At 37.0% G+C, this 20,509-nt stretch overlaps 1 protein-coding gene across 2 annotated transcripts in view; it reads right to left on the bottom strand.

The window, feature by feature from the left end:
• Positions 1 to 5,115: 5,115 nt before the first annotated feature.
• The window catches only part of LOC137389659 (NSFL1 cofactor p47-like), a 36,322-nt gene continuing 20,928 nt past the window's right edge, over positions 5,116 to 20,509 (bottom strand). For both annotated transcript variants that reach the window (XM_068075725.1, XM_068075726.1), the window contains exons 6-10: positions 19,120 to 19,261; positions 15,104 to 15,213; positions 14,230 to 14,386; positions 9,672 to 9,775; positions 5,116 to 6,011 (exon numbers count right to left, since the gene is read on the bottom strand). In XM_068075725.1, the coding sequence (XP_067931826.1) occupies positions 5,822 to 6,011; positions 9,672 to 9,775; positions 14,230 to 14,386; positions 15,104 to 15,213; positions 19,120 to 19,261 (703 nt within the window). In that variant the 3' untranslated portion in view covers positions 5,116 to 5,821. The remainder of the gene's footprint in view (positions 6,012 to 9,671; positions 9,776 to 14,229; positions 14,387 to 15,103; positions 15,214 to 19,119; positions 19,262 to 20,509) is intronic.

Raw genomic sequence — 20,509 nt, 5'->3', positions numbered from 1 at the left:
ATAGACTTACGTCTGTTAGTTCTGTATATTATTTAATGACATTGTTATAGACTTACTTCTGTATAGTATTTAATAAGACTGTTATAAATTTACTTCTGTATAGTATTTAATGATACTGTTATAAATTTACTTCTGTATAGTATTTAATGATACTGTTATAGACTTACTTCTGTATAGTATTTAATGATACTGTTATAGACTTACTTTTGTAATCTATTAAATAAACTTGGAAAGCCACACAGCAACTGATCAAACTGATCATATTTCAGTAGAAGAAGAAATTTGTAAAGAGAACACAACAATGTCAGAATTGAACTAATAGGTTAACTATTTTCCTGTCTTATGGTTGGACGATTCCATTCGATCCTATATAAATCATGATTGTATTCATCGCTTCTGATGCAATAAAATAAATGTTGCACTCACTAATAATACATGTATAATGTCAATCAAACTCGAGCTTCAGTTACATCTGGTTGGTAGCAGGTCGAGCCCAACCAATGCTGTTTGCTGGCAGGTATTTACGTCATGGCTAGTTCAGCTGATTTGTCTATTCAAAGCTTCAGACTGTTGGAACCTTAGCAGCGATTGTCATGTAGCCAACCCATCATAGAATTACTTCTGAAGGCTATTCAATGACCGCCACAGATTTACTTTTGTAGGATTTTCAATGAGACTCTCATAGACTCACTCTTGAGATGTCTGTTGGACAATTACTGCGCATATAAAAGTGCAATACGCATTCATAAAGCATCTAATGCAACATACTTATTATATTATGTACACATATTTTATACATATATCATATGCAGATTATATACACATACCATATACAGATTATATACATATATCATATACAGATTATATACCCATACCATATAGGCCTACAGATTATGTTCACATATTATATACACAAATTATATACACATATTGTATAAACGTATTATGTACACAAATTGTCTAAACTTTTTATATACACACATTATATAAACATTGTATACACATATTGTATACACATATTATATAAACATTGTATACACATATTATATACACATGTTATATACACATAGGTATAAGATTTTAATTGCCTACTGGTGGAACGTGGCAGATCAAAACCTGATCCTTTGCTGATAATACAAAACTGGAAAAACCTGCTTTGAAGCAAGTCTGTGTTAATATACTTAATGTAATTAGAAACCAGTTCAAACAGAATCATAACATTTTGACAGCAATTACCATTCAAACCCTAACAGACATGAGACCAGCTCATTTAATGGCACCATTGCACCTGTAACCTTTAGCTTTAACCATTGAAGGAAGAGATAAAATGGCTTTGGAAGAGATACACTGTAAGATCTATTATTTATAATCTACTGCCTGAAAGATGGTTCTATTGATTAAAAATATATCGCATAGCTTTGCATAAGCGACCTGTTACCAGAGACAAAAGAATCTTTCCTTAAATATCCATGATAGAGAGACTCGGGACTCGTTCACTAATGTTTGAACGTAACAATTTTTAGAATTTCGAGTCAGACAATAAGTGCGTTAGTTTGGCGACCGGTGGTAAAGTTTGACATTACGATACAAAGAATTGTTTACGTGATTGGTAAAATCTGATGAGATGAAAAAAAGCTATTCTTTATTTCGCATGTTATACATAATGAAAGACAATTTTTTGTGATAAATCTTTGACCTGTGCGCCCAACGACTACTCGCAATAGCTAAAATATTTTTGTGAAGTCTTGATCTGAGCTCCTTACCGTACTATTTTACAATCACTTGAGAACAAAGGCTAGGCCTTGGGAAGGGGACCTGAAATCCAAAGTTTTAGAACAGTAAGCAATATATTCAAATTTCCAACAATGTAAGTGCTGAAGAAAAAACAGCAAATAGGGTTTATGCACTATTACATGACCCAATAGTATCGCAACACCGTATTATATACTAGAATGGAATTTACGACAAATTCTGACTAGCATTCCTCTTTAAAACGATACGTACACAAATATATTAAATAAAACAACAGAACAACATATTAAATAAAATATAAGAGAGATAAAAAAGAGTGAGTCCATCCCAGTCAAAAAGATGTGCATAATTTTTAGACCTATACAAAACATCAAGGGGTCGCGTGGTTTGCTCAAAACAAATGAAAATCCTAGCCAAGCACAATATAGAGCCTGTGCTCCATCTAACGCAGAAACATAGCACATTCCCTACTGCGAGCTGGTATATTACTGGTATATTAAAGGCTCTAGCTACCTGCCTAATAAAATCTTGTTTTGTAAGTTGTTTCCAATTCCAGTAGAGGAAACTGGTAGAATGTGTTTGTGTCACTAGACAATAGAGATTTTCATCATCAAGAAATACTGAATCATAAGTTTGTAAAAAAAATTTCTGTGAATGAATCAAAGCTTAGCAAAAGTAACATGCTTGATTTAGTAAAGATTTTGTCATAAAAATGTGATTTACAGCGGCGACAAGTTTTTTATGCTTTACACACTTGTACATTTGTTAACACCCACCTTCACATTCATCAAGTTGTGTACTAGTGCACATGTGTTTTAGATCTAGACACCCACAATAACTGACTCATTATGTTTCCATTGTGAATAAATGTGAATGATGCAGATTTGGAGTTGTGTGTACGTTGAGTTACCGTGTGATAAGTGTTTCGATGAACATCCATCCGCATGATGCAGATTAACTTGGAAGCTCTGTTCAAAAAGATAAGGAATTCCAAGCCAAAGATCATAGCAACGCACGCTTGCTCGCTTTCGGGATAGAAACGACTGATGTTTGAAAAATGGTTTAAAATGGAATAGCTTGCACGGCATTTTTTTACGCATCATTCGTGAGCGCAGTTTTCATCTTTCGTAAACACGAAACATTTGATAAAAATATGTGGATGCAAACTTGCGGATTACCAGCGTCATGGAAACGTAGTGACTGTTTTAACGGTAAACAAGCTGACCTTACTCTGAGCTCATTAACATTTTGCTCTGCAGGCAAACAGTATTTGACATTCAAACACATCAATTTTCCTACCTTTTTTAATGATTCTCCATAACCCACAAGCACTGGCACTGTTTCATGTTATTCGGCACCTTCATTAGGAGCGACTCACTCTTGGAACTGATCAGTGTGTATACTTGCCAAGAAATCTCAATTTTTTCTATTACCAGCAAAAAGAGAAGCTGGTAAAACGGGTTGTTAGGTTTGGGTGACAGCTGACACCTCGTCTTAGCAGTATCTCTCGCAGAGATGTGCGGTAATGACTTACTAACCGTGCAAGGCTGTGGTCTACCAATCCGTAGGTCTGAGCTAGCTTATATATTTTTATAGGAGCAAAAAGCTATTAGTTTGGTATCACTTTTTACACTTGTATGTTGGAATTTGCCTGGTAAATAACAAATTGAAAGAGGATGATTTAGATAACCTTACTGTATTTATGTAGCAGACAATCACTGACTCACCAATCACACAAATAACAGTGCAAACTGATATTTCCTGCTGAATAAGCTAATAACACGAAAGCAAGCAATTCTCCAAGGCCACTGCTACACATTCCTTTCGTTGGCAGAATCATACTCATTATGGATATGTGACCTTGACTGCATGAACAAATGCCTTAATATAATGAACATGACAATTATTTGAGAGGTTTATTCAAATTGTTATCAGCCACACTCATCTTATAATCTAATCCTGATAACAAGTAATCTTTAAAAACCTCATTAATTCGCTTATTCTACACGAAACTTGTTATTTTAGAACGTAAATACAGTCGATACTTATTATAATTAACTTATAAGGGTCATGTGTGATTCGGTTCAGCCGATTGTTCAGTTTAATGAATATGCCTACATGTATATACAAGTTCATATAGGAAACATCACATGTATATGTTCTATAAACATTGCGCTACGTGTATATACTGTACACAATAGGAGTTTATTGAAAAATATTCAGGCTGTGAAGAAATTAGTTTAAACACATAAGTAAATATTAATCTTATGCAGATGGCCTCGTGAAGACATGAATAAGACTTCTATTTTTTACCGAAACATGCCAAAAAAATAAGACTGAATTATCTCTAAACGCAGAAATATTGCCTTAAAATGCTGAGTATAAGTGTGTGAATTTGGTGGGTAAATAAACGGAATTCTGACAAGCACCGCAGCAGCATGGGTGGGTGCGGAGTGCACCATCTATTGGCAACTTTCATCACTAACATTTGAGCATCAAACAATTTATCTTTACCATGGACTATGTCCAGTCTTCACCGACATCCGGACTAACAAGGTTGACTGTCAACAAATTTAGTTATTACACGCTTGACAATATTTATTGGTAAAGAAGCGTAAAGTATTTATTGTATTGTATTTGTAGCGTCTGTATTTAAATGATAATTAATAATTGAAAATTCATAGGCAAGTCATTATACACATCAATTCACAACCTGCCTTTTCACAATAGTAATACTAAGTGTTCATCTGAACAAACTCAATGAGGAAGCAACAAGTTTTCAACGCAAAGTTTCTGACACTTGCTGTCCAGAGCTGCTCACTAACAGTTGACCACGCTGATTCGATTCTTGTCCCTGCCCACTCCTGACCCCTCTGAGTACGCAAGACAATTGCAACAATGCATTAATAGTATGGCAACCACTTCAGCAATAGTATTTCGACCAACTGAACCTACTGCTTTCACAAACAAATAGCGGAAAGGTTCATTAGCCAGGAGACCAAAGATCTAGTTTGAGAAACAAGTTCAAGTAATTGTACACTTATACATGTTAGTAGGCATTCCATAGGTAGTTATTTCCTGGTGTTTCTACAAAAACGCTAAAAGCAAATGTGCAAGATTGTTATTGAAATTATTAAAAACATACGTAAAAAGAGCTGATGCGAAAAGTTTGTTTGTGAGAAACAGGATGCATTGAGGTCATACCTCTCATCCCTCGAGATGCTTAGTTATTACTCATCTCCCAACAGGATGTTACATCATTGACTTGGCCAAATATCAATAAAATACATTATTTGTGCTGACGATGAAAAACTGCGCTACTAAGCTATCCAAGTCTCTTGCTATTGCAGCAAAATATGTGAGTTACGTCTCCCAGTGATATATTTAGCGGACTACGAGGGCATCTTGCTACAATTGATTGGTACGATACATATTTTAATTGCTCACTATTAAACACCTTGGCTTATGCCCAGACATCTGTTAAACAATTAAAGAAATAAATCTTACTCAGGATATTATCTAATAATTAAAGCCATACGCTGCACTCAGTCCCACTCAGTCCCGTGAGGCATAACCTATCCTTTGTACAAACTTTAACTGCTTTTACAAAATAGAGGCAATTATCCAGTAATTCAACATGAGCAATGCTGCGGCAAAAAGTAAATTCAGATCAGAAATGCACTAGATAATCATGCTAGCTTCTAAGGAGAGATTGTCTACTCCCCTAGCCTAAATCCTTACTAAGAATAGGCTAACGTAGACCACAGCCAGCAACTGCGCGTGAGATCAGAGCTAGGCATCTAACTTCTAACATATCAAATGAGTGGCTCATAGTATTAGTACATTCTGAATCGAGTTGTGAAATTAGCATAGCAATAAGTTTGAACACATTGTTTTTTAATCTTTAACAGCGTGTATAAGGCGATACCCTAGATGTGGAATCTTAACAGCAAAGGTGATTGCCCTCGATGATAACTATGTGAAAATAAGGCAAATTTCTAGTCGCTTCTACAACTCGGCGAAATGCCACAGCTAGAGAGATCAACAATAAAAACCTATTAGATGATAGCTATAGTTTTTGCATAATAGTCGCGTTAAGCAAGTCAGCATCTTTAAGGGACAAACTGTCATCCGTTAAACGTCTGTTAGGCAGGGTGGTAAGCAAGAAGAAGCTAACTCCAACGTACTCTGGCCTTGAAGCTGCGATGTGACTCCTTACATCGCCGATTGTATGTGTATGGTTAAACTTGGCCACCAACCTACAATTATATATGTACAAGAATCTCAAACTTGACAAAAATATGCTGTTTTCAATTTAGAATATATTATTTTTCTCCGTACTAGGCACGAGAAAAGGGGAAGGTCATTCCAAGGTATTCAAACAGTATCACATGAGTGGAAGTTTCCAGCCCAGTGAGGTATGAAGGCAGGTCAGTCAGTGCTATACCTAGATACACTACTGTAATCGTGTGATATTTCGCAGTCTAGACAAGTCCCTGTTTGCCAGCATTTCTCTTGTATAAAGGTTTCTCGTCAAAGAAATACAAAAGATGTGCCTTGGCTGAAGGTAAGAGAAATGCTGAAAACTCTAAAAAACAAAATGTGGTCACCTGTATGCAGCATGAATGTCCAGGGTAGCTGAAACTGAGTTTTATTAACAATCACAAACCGAGTTGTGTGTTTAAAAAATGCTTTTGAATATACAGATTTCTAGAAACTCACAAGAAAGGATTGGCCACTTCTGCTTCATTACTATACATGTAGAATTGGTATTGTGGGATCTTACACTGAGAAGTTATTGGGTAGTGCATAACTCATTTTGGCTTATCACTACCAATTATCAATAGATACTGCATGAGAATGGAAATACAAAATGAGTTAATAGTGGGTACTGCACAACTTACTGTACAATGAGTTAATAGTGGATACTGCACAACTTACTGTATGAGTTAATAGTGGATACTGCACAACTCACTGTACAATGAGTTAATAGTGGGCACTACACAACTCACTGTACAATGAGTTAATAGTGGATACTGCACAACTCACTGTACAATGAGCTAATAGTGGATACTGCACACCTCACTGTACAATGAGTTAATAGTGGATACTGCACAACTCACTGTATAATGAGTTAATAGTGGATACTGCACAACTCGCTGTATAATGAGTTAATAGTGGATACTGCACAACTCACTGTATAATGAGTTAATAGTGGGTACTGCACAACTCGCTGTACAATGAGTTAATAGTGGATACTACACAACTCACTGTATAATGAGCTAATAGTGGATACTGCACAACTCACTGTACAATGAGCTAATAGTGGATACTGCACAACTCACTGTACAATGAGTTAATAGTGGATACTGCACAACTCACTGTACAATGAGTTAATAGTGGGCACTACACAACTCACTGTATAATGAGTTAATAGTGGATACTGCACAACTCACTGTATAATGAGCTAATAGTGGGTACTACACAACTCACTGTATAATGAGTTAATAGTGGATACTGCACAACTCACTGTACAATGAGTTAATAGTGGATACTACACAACTCACTGTATAATGAGTTAATAGTGGATAATGCACAACTCACTGTACAATGAATTAATAGTGGGTACTACACAACTCACTGTACAATGGGTTAATAGTGGATACTGCACAACTCACTGTATAATGAGTTAATAGTGGATACTGCACAACTCACTATACAATGAGTTAATAGTGGGTACTACACAACTCACTGTACAATGGGTTAATAGTGGATACTGCACAACTCACTGTATAATGAGTTAATAGTGGATACTGCACAACTCACTGTACAATGAGTTAATAGTGGATACTGCACAACTCCCTGTGCTATGAGTTAATAGTGGGTACTACACAACTCACTGTATAATGAGTTAATAGTGGATACTGCACAACTCACTGTACAATGAGTTAATAGTGGATACTACACAACTCACTGTACAATGAGTTAATAGTGGATACTGCACAACTCACTGTATAATGAGTTAATAGTGGATACTGCACAACTCACTGTACAATGAGTTAATAGTGGGCACTACACAACTCACTGTATAATGAGTTAATAGTGGATACTGCACAACTCACTGTATAATGAGTTAATAGTGGATACTGCACAACTCACTGTACAATGAGTTAATAGTGGGCACTACACAACTCACTGTATAATGAGTTAATAGTGGATACTGCACAACTCACTGTACAATGAGCTAATAGTGGGTACTACACAACTCACTGTACAATGGGTTAATAGTGGATACTGCACAACTCACTGTATAATGAGTTAATAGTGGATACTGCACAACTCACTGTACAATGAGTTAATAGTGGATACTGCACAACTCCCTGTGCTATGAGTTAATAGTGGGTACTACACAACTCACTGTATAATGAGTTAATAGTGGATACTGCACAACTCACTGTACAATGAGTTAATAGTGGATACTGCACAACTCACTGTACAATGAGTTAATAGTGGGCACTACACAACTCACTGTATAATGAGTTAATAGTGGATACTGCACAACTCACTGTACAATGAGCTAATAGTGGGTACTACACAACTCACTGTACAATGAGTTAATAGTGGATACTGCACAACTCACTGTACAATGAGTTAATAGTGGATACTGCACAACTCACTGTACAATGAGTTAATAGTGGGTACTACACAACTCACTGTATAATGAGTTAATAGTGGATACTGCACAACTCACTATACAATGAGTTAATAGTGGATACTGCACAACTCACTGTCCAATGAGTTAATAGTGGGTACTGCACAACTCACTGTACAATGAGTTAATAGTGGATACTGCACAACTCACTGTACAATGAGTTAATAGTGGGCACTACACAACTCACTGTATAATGAGTTAATAGTGGATACTGCACAACTCACTGTACAATGAGCTAATAGTGGATACTGCACAACTCACTGTATAATGAGTTAATAGTGGATACTGCACAACTCACTATACAATGAGTTAATAGTAAATACTGCACACCTCCCTGTGCTATGAGTTACTCATGGATACTGGCCCTAGGAAAGTCATTCAGCTCATGAGAATTAAAGCTGACCACTGCTCAATTTCATCATGAGATTTAATAGGCTTCTCAGGAACACTCTGATCTAGCTGTGATTTACGCATATGTACTACTATGGAATAGAGAGCGACCACAAGTATGACAAAGCTGTCAAAAATCAATGCGCACCAGTTTATTTTCAGGGGAAAGAGTACAGCTCTCATGACCATAACCACCAATGGATGGCTGTGGTGAGTGAGTTTGTGGTCAGAAATAACAATTTTAAATACTCTCAGAACTTTTTCTGCACTGCTGACTTTGATCAACTGATGCAATGTAAAAAACCTACATATTCACACGGAGTATCTAAAACTTCTTCCGAAGTTCCCAAATGTCTGGAATTACAAACATGACTTTTAGGTCGAGAGGTTTTACAACGTAACTGTTTTCTACTCTAGCGTGTTTCAGCTGATGCAATTTCCTGAACTAACCTCTCCACCGCATAATTTGATTTTTAGCCCCATTTCACCTCCTGCAGTACATTAATACTCTTTTTTTACGACTGCACAATATCCATATCTAATCTGACGGTACATTATCCTCTATTTACCAATGTACGCTACACCTATACAACTCGCTGTATAGCTTGCATGCGATGTCTCTATGAATACTTGTTTTGTGCTATCACTCAAGAAAGCAAACGCAAAACAAGGGAAATACAAAATTGGAGTCTTTAAGCTGAATTTTGCTAGTTGTGGTTCTACAATTCTTAAATGTTTTACCTCAAACCTGCCATCTTTAATTTACTGGAGGTTGAACAGCAGCACATGTAAGTAGAATAGATAAGTACAGACTAACCTTGATCCATCAGCGAGACGAATCTGAATGTTTGTAACAGGAAGTGTGTCATCAATCGTGACTTGAACGGCAGCAGTGGTTGGTACCACGTCACTGCTTGCTGCCTGCAATAATATTCATTGGCAAAAGCTCAACCACCAGAAATAGGCCTGGATAAACGCCTGGTGATGAAGGCCTTAAAATGTGGGCTGCGCAGCTGTTAAATATTATTGCGGCAAAATTTTACTGACAATTCTAACCCATTTGCATAAAAAAGAAAATTTTGAGCATGAATATGAACAACTAAAAACCCAAAAAACTCAACAGAAATAACCCAAATATGTTTGTGATATTCGTGACAAACATATTTGGGTTATAAACACCTGCCAAAATATCACATGTTCAGGTGATATTTTGACAGGCGCTACCCATCAAAATTATTTCAGTTCTCAACAAAAAATATATTGACAAAAAATTGCCTGTAGTTTTCAAAATGTAAAGAATACCTTTTAAAGTTTCACCAATACCCATCTCATTTCCAAAACAGCAAAAGTATACTTATACTACAGTACTTGAACATGCAACAATAAAAACTATTCCGTATTTTATAAAAACTGCATTAACATAAAACAAAAACTTTGTGGAGCAATAAACTAATAAATAAAATATAATAACCTTTGTTTTTTATTCAAATGCAAAATTTTAAGCATCTACACATAAGGAATTTGTGGAATTTGGGGTATGGCGAGCAAGGTTCTGTTTCGGACTAAAGTTTTCATTTAGTGAGTACATTTGTTTAGAACATTAAGAATATGTTCTCAGCAAATGATGGCACTTACCATGCTACCTGAATTTATTTAATCTTTATTATTAAACTATATTTTTATTTCCAAACTTGTTGATATGAAAATAAACTGCATTAATATAAGAACATGCTTAAAAGTATTTGCACGCAATAGAAGACCTGACTAGTACGCTAAAGGCTGGTTCACACTATATCGCTGTATCTCGGCGTTGATGCCGCAATACTTCGGTGATTATCGATGATAACAATTTTGTCTATCACAAACCTATCTGCGTTTGCATCAGGAAATACTCAGATACGGAGTGTTCTCATTTTTCTTTTTAATTTTTCGCGACGTAACCTCCTCGTTTTCCATGCTCGAATCAAATACTAGTCCCGCAGCGACTATCATAAACGGAAATAAATAATTCACGCTATCTGCGACCGCAAATTACTATCACCGAAATGGTTCAAATTGTACAGGCTGGCGTCAATGCTCGGAAAAATATCGGAAAAGTTTGATAGCTGTAAACTTTCTCGACGTATTAGCGCCTCTTTGTCGATGCTATCGGCCCCTGGGTCACACAGTCGAGGATGAACACTGAAATGAAAACGCCGACATATGGTGATACAGTGTGAATCAGCCTTGAAAGTGTGTCTGATATTAGATCAATTACATTTGTCTAATTACTCAACTCTCAATCGCATTGTGCTTAGAACCTCATCCTAGTAGCAACACAGCTATATACTGTGTGCCTTGTACTAATTTCAAGTCAACCATAATGAGACAATTACATATGTTCACTAATTATGCTTGTCAACTGCAGATTCTTTTACTGATTGAAATTATGTATTCCTTCATATTTTAGATCAAAATTGATGTTGTTAGGGAAAAAACAAAAGTGACGCTTGGCTTGTTAATTCTGCACATAATTGCATTATGAAGGAATTTAGTGCATAATTAGCAGTAGCACTGTTGATTGTTATGCATTTTGTGTGCACATATCTAACATGATTATCTTATATTACTTTACATAGATAAAATTTGATTATAGTAACTCAGAATTCTACACTGCTTCGGGATACAAAAGCTATAGGGATATTATATCTTGAGAAATTTTCTTTTTTCCTCGGCGAACAATGGTGATTCGATTAAGCCGATAGTTATGTATGTTACAAGTGCAATGACATGCAATGCATTCACAATAAATTAGGTACAATAAATCCCTTTATAGCAACGGTCTGATGCTCCGTAACTATTATAAGCCAAACTAAAAACGCATAACCTTGGTCATCAACTAATCAAGTATTTGCCCAAAAAATATCAGATACATACAACAAATGAACAAAATATTGTAAATATGTATCAATAAGTACATGAACTTGTAGCCAATCGTTCAGCTTAGTCTTAGGACACACTAACACTTCTTTTTTAGAACACATTCCATGATTTTTCTACAAAATATTGCTGGTGAGCAAAGTCAAGGATTGCAGTTCAACACTTTTCTGGAAGTTCAGCAAATTCTATTACCAAACACTTTTTCACAAGTTGACTCTTTTTACAGCAACAGTGCCTCCCTGCGCTACAAAGTAAACCATTAATGACACATTACTATAAAATAGCTAGCAATATTTACATGCCAACATAAAGTAGATAGAAGGAAATTAACTCTACTTAGCTTTTCAAAGAATAAATGTTTGCTGAGACATAAAAATTCAAACAGGAATTTTACTAGCTAGAGTTGCTACACAAATTAATTCAAATTGTTATTATCATGCAGTATATTCATTTTAAAAGCTTACCTTTGTAAATAAAATGCATCTAGCCATTTCTTCATACTTTTCCTTATGTAATAGAGAATACCAGCAGAAACTGAGGGTTTGATCAATGTGAATAATATTTCCAACAACCAAATATCTATAGTGCTGTCGAATTTTGGCGATGATGTGTAAAAATAGTTGAATATACAGCGGTCCCTCCCTGATTTGAGCTTTATTGTCTGTGATTCCAGTTATCTGCCAATTACTCAGAAATATTATTCGCAAAATAAAAACTTTGATGGGCAGAGATGCATAACGGAAGCATCACATGTGCACACTCTGTCACAGCGAAGAAAGCTCACAGTTTAGCATTCGTCTACCTTCACCGCAATACCTCGCTACTTATGTGTGCTCTTTGGACATATTTTTAGCTCTTCGATGCCTTTTCACACCCTCGGAATCGACACCGAAATAATCAGTACTAATAATCAGCGCCTTCCAAAGCATCTGATGAATAAAAAAAGAGAGTTCTTACCATCAGTGAAAAAGTATAATTGTTGGACAAAGAAAAAGTGCTTAAGGAAAAGAGGCCATTACGGACTTGGAAAATTAAGAATGATGACGACATCCGAAAAACTGCCTCTGTGTCCTTCAATCGAGATCTAAAATGTGCTGTGACTCAAAGAAATGAAAAATACTGAAAATGAAATAATAATAAATATGTCTAACATAGGCTCGAGTCGACTTTTAATTTGTGCAATTTTCACTTTTTGATGAAATCGCTTTTTCCGATTAACCCCAAAAAATGAGGGATCACTGGATGCGCATAAGGGTGCTCAAACACATTGTGACTTCAGCGATAGCATTAGTTTACTCTTTGTAAATTGAAAGTGACCACAGCCTCAAGTCACCTATTGTTATCAGCAGGATTTCTTTCTAGAGAATCACTCGCCACACTCGAGTTACGCTACATCTATACTTCCATTAGCACCACGTTTTCACGACAATTTGATCAAATAGTTTCTGTAAGAATATAAAATATATTGGCAAGACCATTTTTAATTATTTTCAGTTTGCCTGGCAATAGCTTTTAACAAAATATTTAGCCTTGTCTAAATACAATAAAAAAATTTTCTGATTAGATGCAGCGCTAGAAGAGGTGTAATTTTTAGAATTTCGAAACATCTAACAATTAGCAAAACAAAAAATATTCACACATGCTGACCTTTGCTGACCTTTAATATTTTATAACGGAAATATACTAGTGCCACATTATGATTGGTTTGTTTGGGACACTCTTTCCTAGCAGTGTGATGCTATAAATTACATGACAAACAATGTAGGCCTATATCCAATTTAGGTAATGCTGTTGAAACGTACATTTCATCAATGCATTCAACTCCTTTAGAAATACAAGGTGTCTTCGACATTGGGCCATCATTGACCCGTTCTTACACCGCGGTGTAAGTCGAATTTCAGTGTAAGTTTGAACACCATAAATAAATTACTCTAAACGCCCTGTAATGTAAAGTATTGTACAGTACTATAACAAAATGTATCAAATGACAAAACAAAGTATAAATTAAATAAAACAGCTCCTTACCACATGAATTGAAGTAAATATTATTAAAACAACAAATGATAAAACACGTGAGAGAATGAATGGCCAAACAATCAAAATGGTGTACCTCACTTAGCCCCACCGCACAGCGTATTCATCTGCTGAGCACTACAAACTAGTTCGCAATAGGTTGCATTTCTCACTACCTTGAACAGTGTAAGACGGAAACGCGTTTTAATGTTATTTTACATTTTTTATAGGGTTCGTCATAACCCCAAAATGTCGTAAGTCACGGTCGTAAGTCACAGCCGTCGTAACCCGAGAATTTATTGTATAGCCTTTTATGTAGTATTAACACCCAGTCTGTGCAACATATAACAAGCACATACAGACTGATATCATGAAGGGATCACCAGCGAATCATAATGACTATGACTGAAGCAAGGATACTAGAGGGTTTACTGGGTGTTTACCTGAGGCAAGCTGTCACTGCCGAGAGTCTGTCCAGAACCAGCAAAGGCTTGTACTTTGGGTTGTTTCGGAGGCTGATATTCTTCAGAGGAATGGTCCTCCATGTCAACAGCCACTTTTCCCCCATCCGCCATAGTGACTAGTTCCTGAGGAATCTCCCTAAGAGTAGAAAGCAATTAGTCAGCCATTCTGTGAGCAAATACTGTAAAATATAGTAAATACTGAGCAATATGGAGGCAAGTACAACAGACTCCATGAAACATTTCATAAGCATTTAATAAAGATATAACTTATCTGGAAGAACACCTTTTATCATAAATGTACTTATCCGGTACTATTATTCAACCATGTTGCAGATAACACAACGCATTGCATCATAGGAAATGACTAATAGCAAGAGGCCTACACGAGTGTAACCAGACACTACTTACAACACATACAGCACTTACCATCACTTTTATGTGCAACACTTACCATAATCCGGGTGAGCATCACTTACCATCATCTGTATGAGCATCACTTATCATCATCTGTGTGAGCATCACTTATCATCATCTGTGTGAGCCACACTGACCATCAACTGTGTGAGCATCACTTACCATCATCTGTATGAGCATCACTTATTATCATCTGTATGAGCATCACTTATCATCATCTGTGTGAGCCACACTGACCATCAACTGTGTGAGCATCACTTACCATCATCTGTATGAGCATCACTTATTATCATCTGTATGAGCATCACTTATCATCATCTGTGTGAGCCACACTGACCATCAACTGTGTGAGCCACACTTACCATCATCTGTATGAGCATCACTTATCATCATCTGTGTGACCAACACTTAACCATCTATATGTGTACACAACACTCACCCTCTATGGATACTGTTTAAAAACTGCCTATTTTCTGGATCATCAAATAACCGCATTGACCCATCGTTGAGTGTGAAGCCTTGCCGCCACATCTTCAAGACCACAGTTACCTAGCAACACGTAAACATATCTGGAAGGTCCTAATAAACAAGACACAAAACTCTATCTCTTAAATCGGTAAGAGAGAAAAACAAGGGACAACAGTAACATCAGTACTATCTACCTAGGCACAACATAGGTCAAGTTCTGTCTTACATCCTTTTGAGGCAGGCAACTCTCTGTCTGATCCATTCTTTTATAAAACAAAATGGCTACTAAAATATATTAAGTAAACTTCGAATCGAGTCAAAACATTTAAAGAATAGAGAAAGCATAATATTATTATGCTTTATTAGTTATTTTGAGGTGTTGACTGATGTTCTAAAAAAAGAATCAAGGAGATTGACCCACTAGAAGCTGAGATATAGCCAGCCAAACACAGGTCTACCTAATAAAGAATCAGAGGAAAACCCTTCGAAAATCCCGAAAACTCTGACGTATGAAATCGACTTAATGGTCATGTGCCGGAGTTGCGCACCCTTACCGCCGTTATGTATAATGATTGTTTTGGCGACGAGATGTGAAACGCTTCTCGCGATAGATAATAATTTACAGACTAGCTCTGGTTTCTCAAAAAATCAACCAAACATTGTGTGGTAAAGGCATTTGCCCACAACCCCTCGCCATGATTTTTCAAAGCAGAAGAGCAGATTTTGACTATTGTGCTTCAAAATTTAACTCGATCTCCACGGATATGCTCCGAAGATCATCTGTTCAACGAACGGCACGTGTATAGTCTATATGCGATATCCGCGAGTTGCAGTTTGTTTAGAATAAGAAGTAGGAATGGGACTTTTTGTTCCTTCATCATTTTTCTACTGTGTATCTACTGCAGCATTCTTCTACTGTGTATCTACTGCAGCATTCAGTTGATTTTCATGATTATCGTCACTATTAACAGACTGTAAGTTCACTACAGCCATAATCTTAAAAAAGACTAACTTGACCGTGCTGCTCTTGCTATAAGAAAAGAAAACGATAACCTTTGATTTGATTTTTCTATTGATCTATTATCTTATCTATGATTATTTTTTATGATTTATATAATAATCATAATGCATATTATACAAAATAATAATATAACTGCGTATAGAATAAATGATGTAACTAATATAATTTGTAGAAAATTCCAAATGATAACCGAGATTGATTTAATTGATTCCATTTATTAGCTATAGTTAAAAAAAATCTGAACAACGCTAAAGATGAGTCTGAATAGGGAAGCTAAGTAGAACAACAAAACTGAGCTGAACTAGCAAGATAGCGAAATGTTGCGAAATAATAGATGCGTGTAATTATTTTATGATAAAACTAATCTACACGTCAGAGGGACTGGTTCGGAATTCTAGGAGCGATGATTGTTAGGCCCAATTTGATTGTTCTATACTTCCAGGGATTAAGCCAATTAAAACGTCGTGATTGTTATAGGCGAGCGCATTAGTTGGCTTAATTGACCAATGGCACACAAGTCGATTTCATACGTCATATATTGATGATTACCAAAACACTTATGTTTTTTGGTAGACCTGTGTTTGGCTGGCTATATCTCAGCTTCTGGTTGGTCAATCTCCTTGATTCTTTTTTTTAGAACATCAGTCAACACCTCAAGATGAATAATAAAGCATAATAATATTATGCTTCCTCTATTCTTTAAATATCAATTACATTAATTCATCATATAGGCAGCTCCTTGGGCTTATAAAGCACACTCTAATGTATGGAAATTAAGAGGCTCCTTCAAGTGTATCCCTTGGAGAGGTGCCTATACTGATCAAGTTCAAACTTGTAGATCAGTGATCAGTTTGCACAAAATAAGCCAAGACACTCGCGATACAATCAATCAAGTACATTGGGCTACTTGCCAAAAGCCCTTTGGGGAAAATTTAACTATTGGTATTAAGAAAAATCACTCCCCTTTGACTTGCACTATCTTCTATTATAATAGAACATTTGAGTAAAGCCTATTCAAAGTTTTTTTAAATGTAAAATACAAAGCACCTTCAACACAGCCGCATATTCTTATATGAAGCAGGATATTTTGAAAAGTCTGAAATTGGCACAATACGAATGAATAAAGGTTAATCTGACTACAGTTGGAAAACGAATGTTGGTCAGATATGTAGGTCAGATGACATGGGATGTGTGATTGTATGAGTTCTAAAATAAATCCAAACTCTAAACGTTCAAACAGAACAAAAACTGTGCCCTGGAATAAACTATGGTAGTCTTCAAAAATGACAGCAACTATGACATTTAAATTAATACAAATTTCCTCTGACAAGGACTGTATACACTGCTAAAACAGAAAATTCCAAAATCTGAACGCGCTACACAAATTTGTAAATAAAACCGTATGCATCTGAGGAAGCACTAGCAGTAGCACTGTGAGATATACTAGGGCTTTGAAAAGAAGCTATTCATAGATTACAGGATGAACAATCTGTAAAAGAGTAACTACTGCATATGGAACGATGCATTATTGAGTTGACGCCCATTTGAGAGGCGACAGTGAGCAACAAATGATGAATAGCGGCATGGGTTGTACGCTGACTATGGCGGCTACTTGTTCAAGGTTCTTTTTCATTTTTTTCTATTTTTAAATGTGAATATGTTTCAAGGTTAACTGACAGCACTTAAAAATGATATTTATTTACAACAATATACATGTAATCATGATATTTCATCTTTCATCAACGATTCTGATGTTAGTAGAACAACAAACCAACTTTAGAGAAAAAAACGCTCATGAAGCAAGCCTTTGGCAATGACATAAGGAGGCCATTTATCAGTAAAACATAGACATATGAATCATCTGTGTCAATATTACGGACTGGCCAGTCTGAGGATGCGAAACAAACTAGCTATGTTGGCCATTACTTATAAGGCCAACATTACAGACTATAAACAAGCATTTTAAAACCTTCTAAATAAACTAAGTTATAACAATGGGATCATCACTAGTACTATTTACCAAGCACTGTTATAATCTGTCATCTATTTGAGGGTATTGTGATCAGTTTATCACCTAGCATAGATTATCATTTTCAACATTCTTAGAAAACACAAAAGTGTGCTCGTCACTAACAGAATTAGAAAATGAGAACGAAGTGATGTAAAAGCCTTCTGAACAACCGCACATAGGATGATCCTGCTGCAGATAGTATTGTAAGCACTTATCAAATACATGGGCATAAGATAAAAGCATCACCTACCTACGGTATGTACGTAGCTACCTATAAACAGAGCTCCTACCTACGGTATGTACGTAGCTACCTATAAACAGAGCTCCTACCTACGGTATGTACGTAGCTACTTATAAATAGAGCTGTCATGTTAAGTAAAATAGTTTTGATCATCTATGTCAAACTAAGCCAAGGTTAAATAGAAAATAGGGCTTGGTATGCAGGAGAAAAATAATAATGACTCGTACAGAGACTAAATAACAGAGACTAGCACAGAGATTATTTAAACATAGAAATTATCAATATAGAGGCTATACAAAGGTGCAATGGGTAATACACGGCTAAATAAATAATGAAGACAGAAATAAAGAATGGTTGCTGGTACACAGGCTTGATCATAGCCCCGAGGTGGTCGAATAACTTGTAAAACATCCTAATATGTTTTAATACCGTAATAATAATTGTGCTCCTTATCATAAAGTTTGTGGCAAACGAGACAAGCTAACATGTGCGTATTCAGCACACCTGCATATATTAGTCAGTCACAGGTGTATTATTTATTAGTTGACACTTGGTACAGGTCATACTTACTCAACAATTGTACTGTTAGCTATGCAATTTCTTCAACCTCAACCATTCACAGATGATTGATCAATTTTTACAACCAATACACAGCCACTATTTGAGCACCAGGCCCTGCTTAGCATAATACAGAAACTACATGGTAGAACCTACAGGTGGTTTCCTCTTTGCCAGACCAGGTACAGCATGACTTGACTCTGACTGAGATTCACCGAGACGATAGCCTGTGCCCGCAAAGTGAGATTGTTGGAAATGCGCCACCCTGTCTGAAGGTGAGACTTCCTCTGCCCCGTGTCTGTCACAAAATTATAAAAAGAGAGGATATACATGTAAATACAAATATTTAAAATGAAATGTAGTTGTCCAGAGAGAGAAAGTAGGGGGAAGGGATGGAGAGAGGAGGGATTGGGGCTGAGAGGAAGGGAACTAGAGGAAAAAGGGAAAAAAGTGAAGATAGGAGGAAGAGGAGTGAGAGCAAAAGAGTGAGGAAGAAATAGAGGGAGAAATAAGAGGGGGAAAGAAAGATAAAAGATAAAAAAGAGCAAGGGAGAAGATAAGAACAAAAAGGGTTGGGGAGGGAGAGACTGCATGGTGTGCAGAGTGTTGTGTAGAAGGAAAGAGTGGTGTGCAGGGGAGAGACTGCATGGTGTGCAGAGTGTTGTGTAGAAGGAAAGAGTGGTGTGCAGGGGAGAGACTGCATGGTGTGCAGAGTGTTGTGTAGAGGGAAAGAGTGGAGTGCAGGGGAGAGACTGCATGGTGTGCAGAGTGTTGTGTAGAAGGAAAGAGTGGTGTGCAGGGGAGAGACTGCATGGTGTGCAGAGTGTTGTGTAGAAGGAAAGAGTGGTGTGCAGGGGAGAGACTGCATGGTGTGCAGAGTGTTGTGTAGAAGGAAAGAGTGGTGTGCAGGGGAGAGACTGCATGGTGTGCAGAGTGTTGTGTAGAAGGAAAGAGTGGTGTGCAGGGGAGAGACTGCATGGTGTGCAGAGTGTTGTGTAGAAGGAAAGAGTGGTGTGCAGGGGAGAGACTGCATGGTGTGCAGAGTGTTGTGTAGAGGGAAAGAGTGGAGTGCAGGGGAGAGACTGCATGGTGTGCAGAGTGTTGTGTAGAAGGAAAGAGTGGTGTGCAGGGGAGAGACTGCGTGGTGTGCAGAATGTTGTGTAGAAGGAAAGAGTGGTGTGCAAGGGAGAGACTGCATAGTGTGCAGAGTGTTGTGTAGAAGGAAAGAGTGGTGTGCAGGGGAGAGACTGCATGGTGTGCAGAGTGTTGTGTAGAGGGAAAGAGTTGTGTGCAGGGGAGGGAGAGACTGCGTGGTGTGCAGAATGTTGTGTAGAAGGAAAGAGTGGTGTGCAAGGGAGAGACTGCATAGTGTGCAGAGTGTTGTGTAGAAGGAAAGAGTGGTGTGCAGGGGAGAGACTGCATGGTGTGCAGAGTGTTGTGTAAAGGGAAAGAGTGGTGTGCAGGGGAGAGACTGCATGGTGTGCAGAGTGTTGTGTAGAAGGAAAGAGTGGTGTGCAGGGGAGAGACTGCATGGTGTGCAGAGTGT

This window comes from Watersipora subatra, chromosome 3, assembly GCF_963576615.1.
Source record: "Watersipora subatra chromosome 3, tzWatSuba1.1, whole genome shotgun sequence".
Classification (NCBI taxonomy): domain Eukaryota; kingdom Metazoa; phylum Bryozoa; class Gymnolaemata; order Cheilostomatida; family Watersiporidae; genus Watersipora; species Watersipora subatra.
The sequence above is the reverse complement of the archived record's forward strand: the minus strand, read 5'-3'. Positions and strand labels throughout refer to the sequence as shown.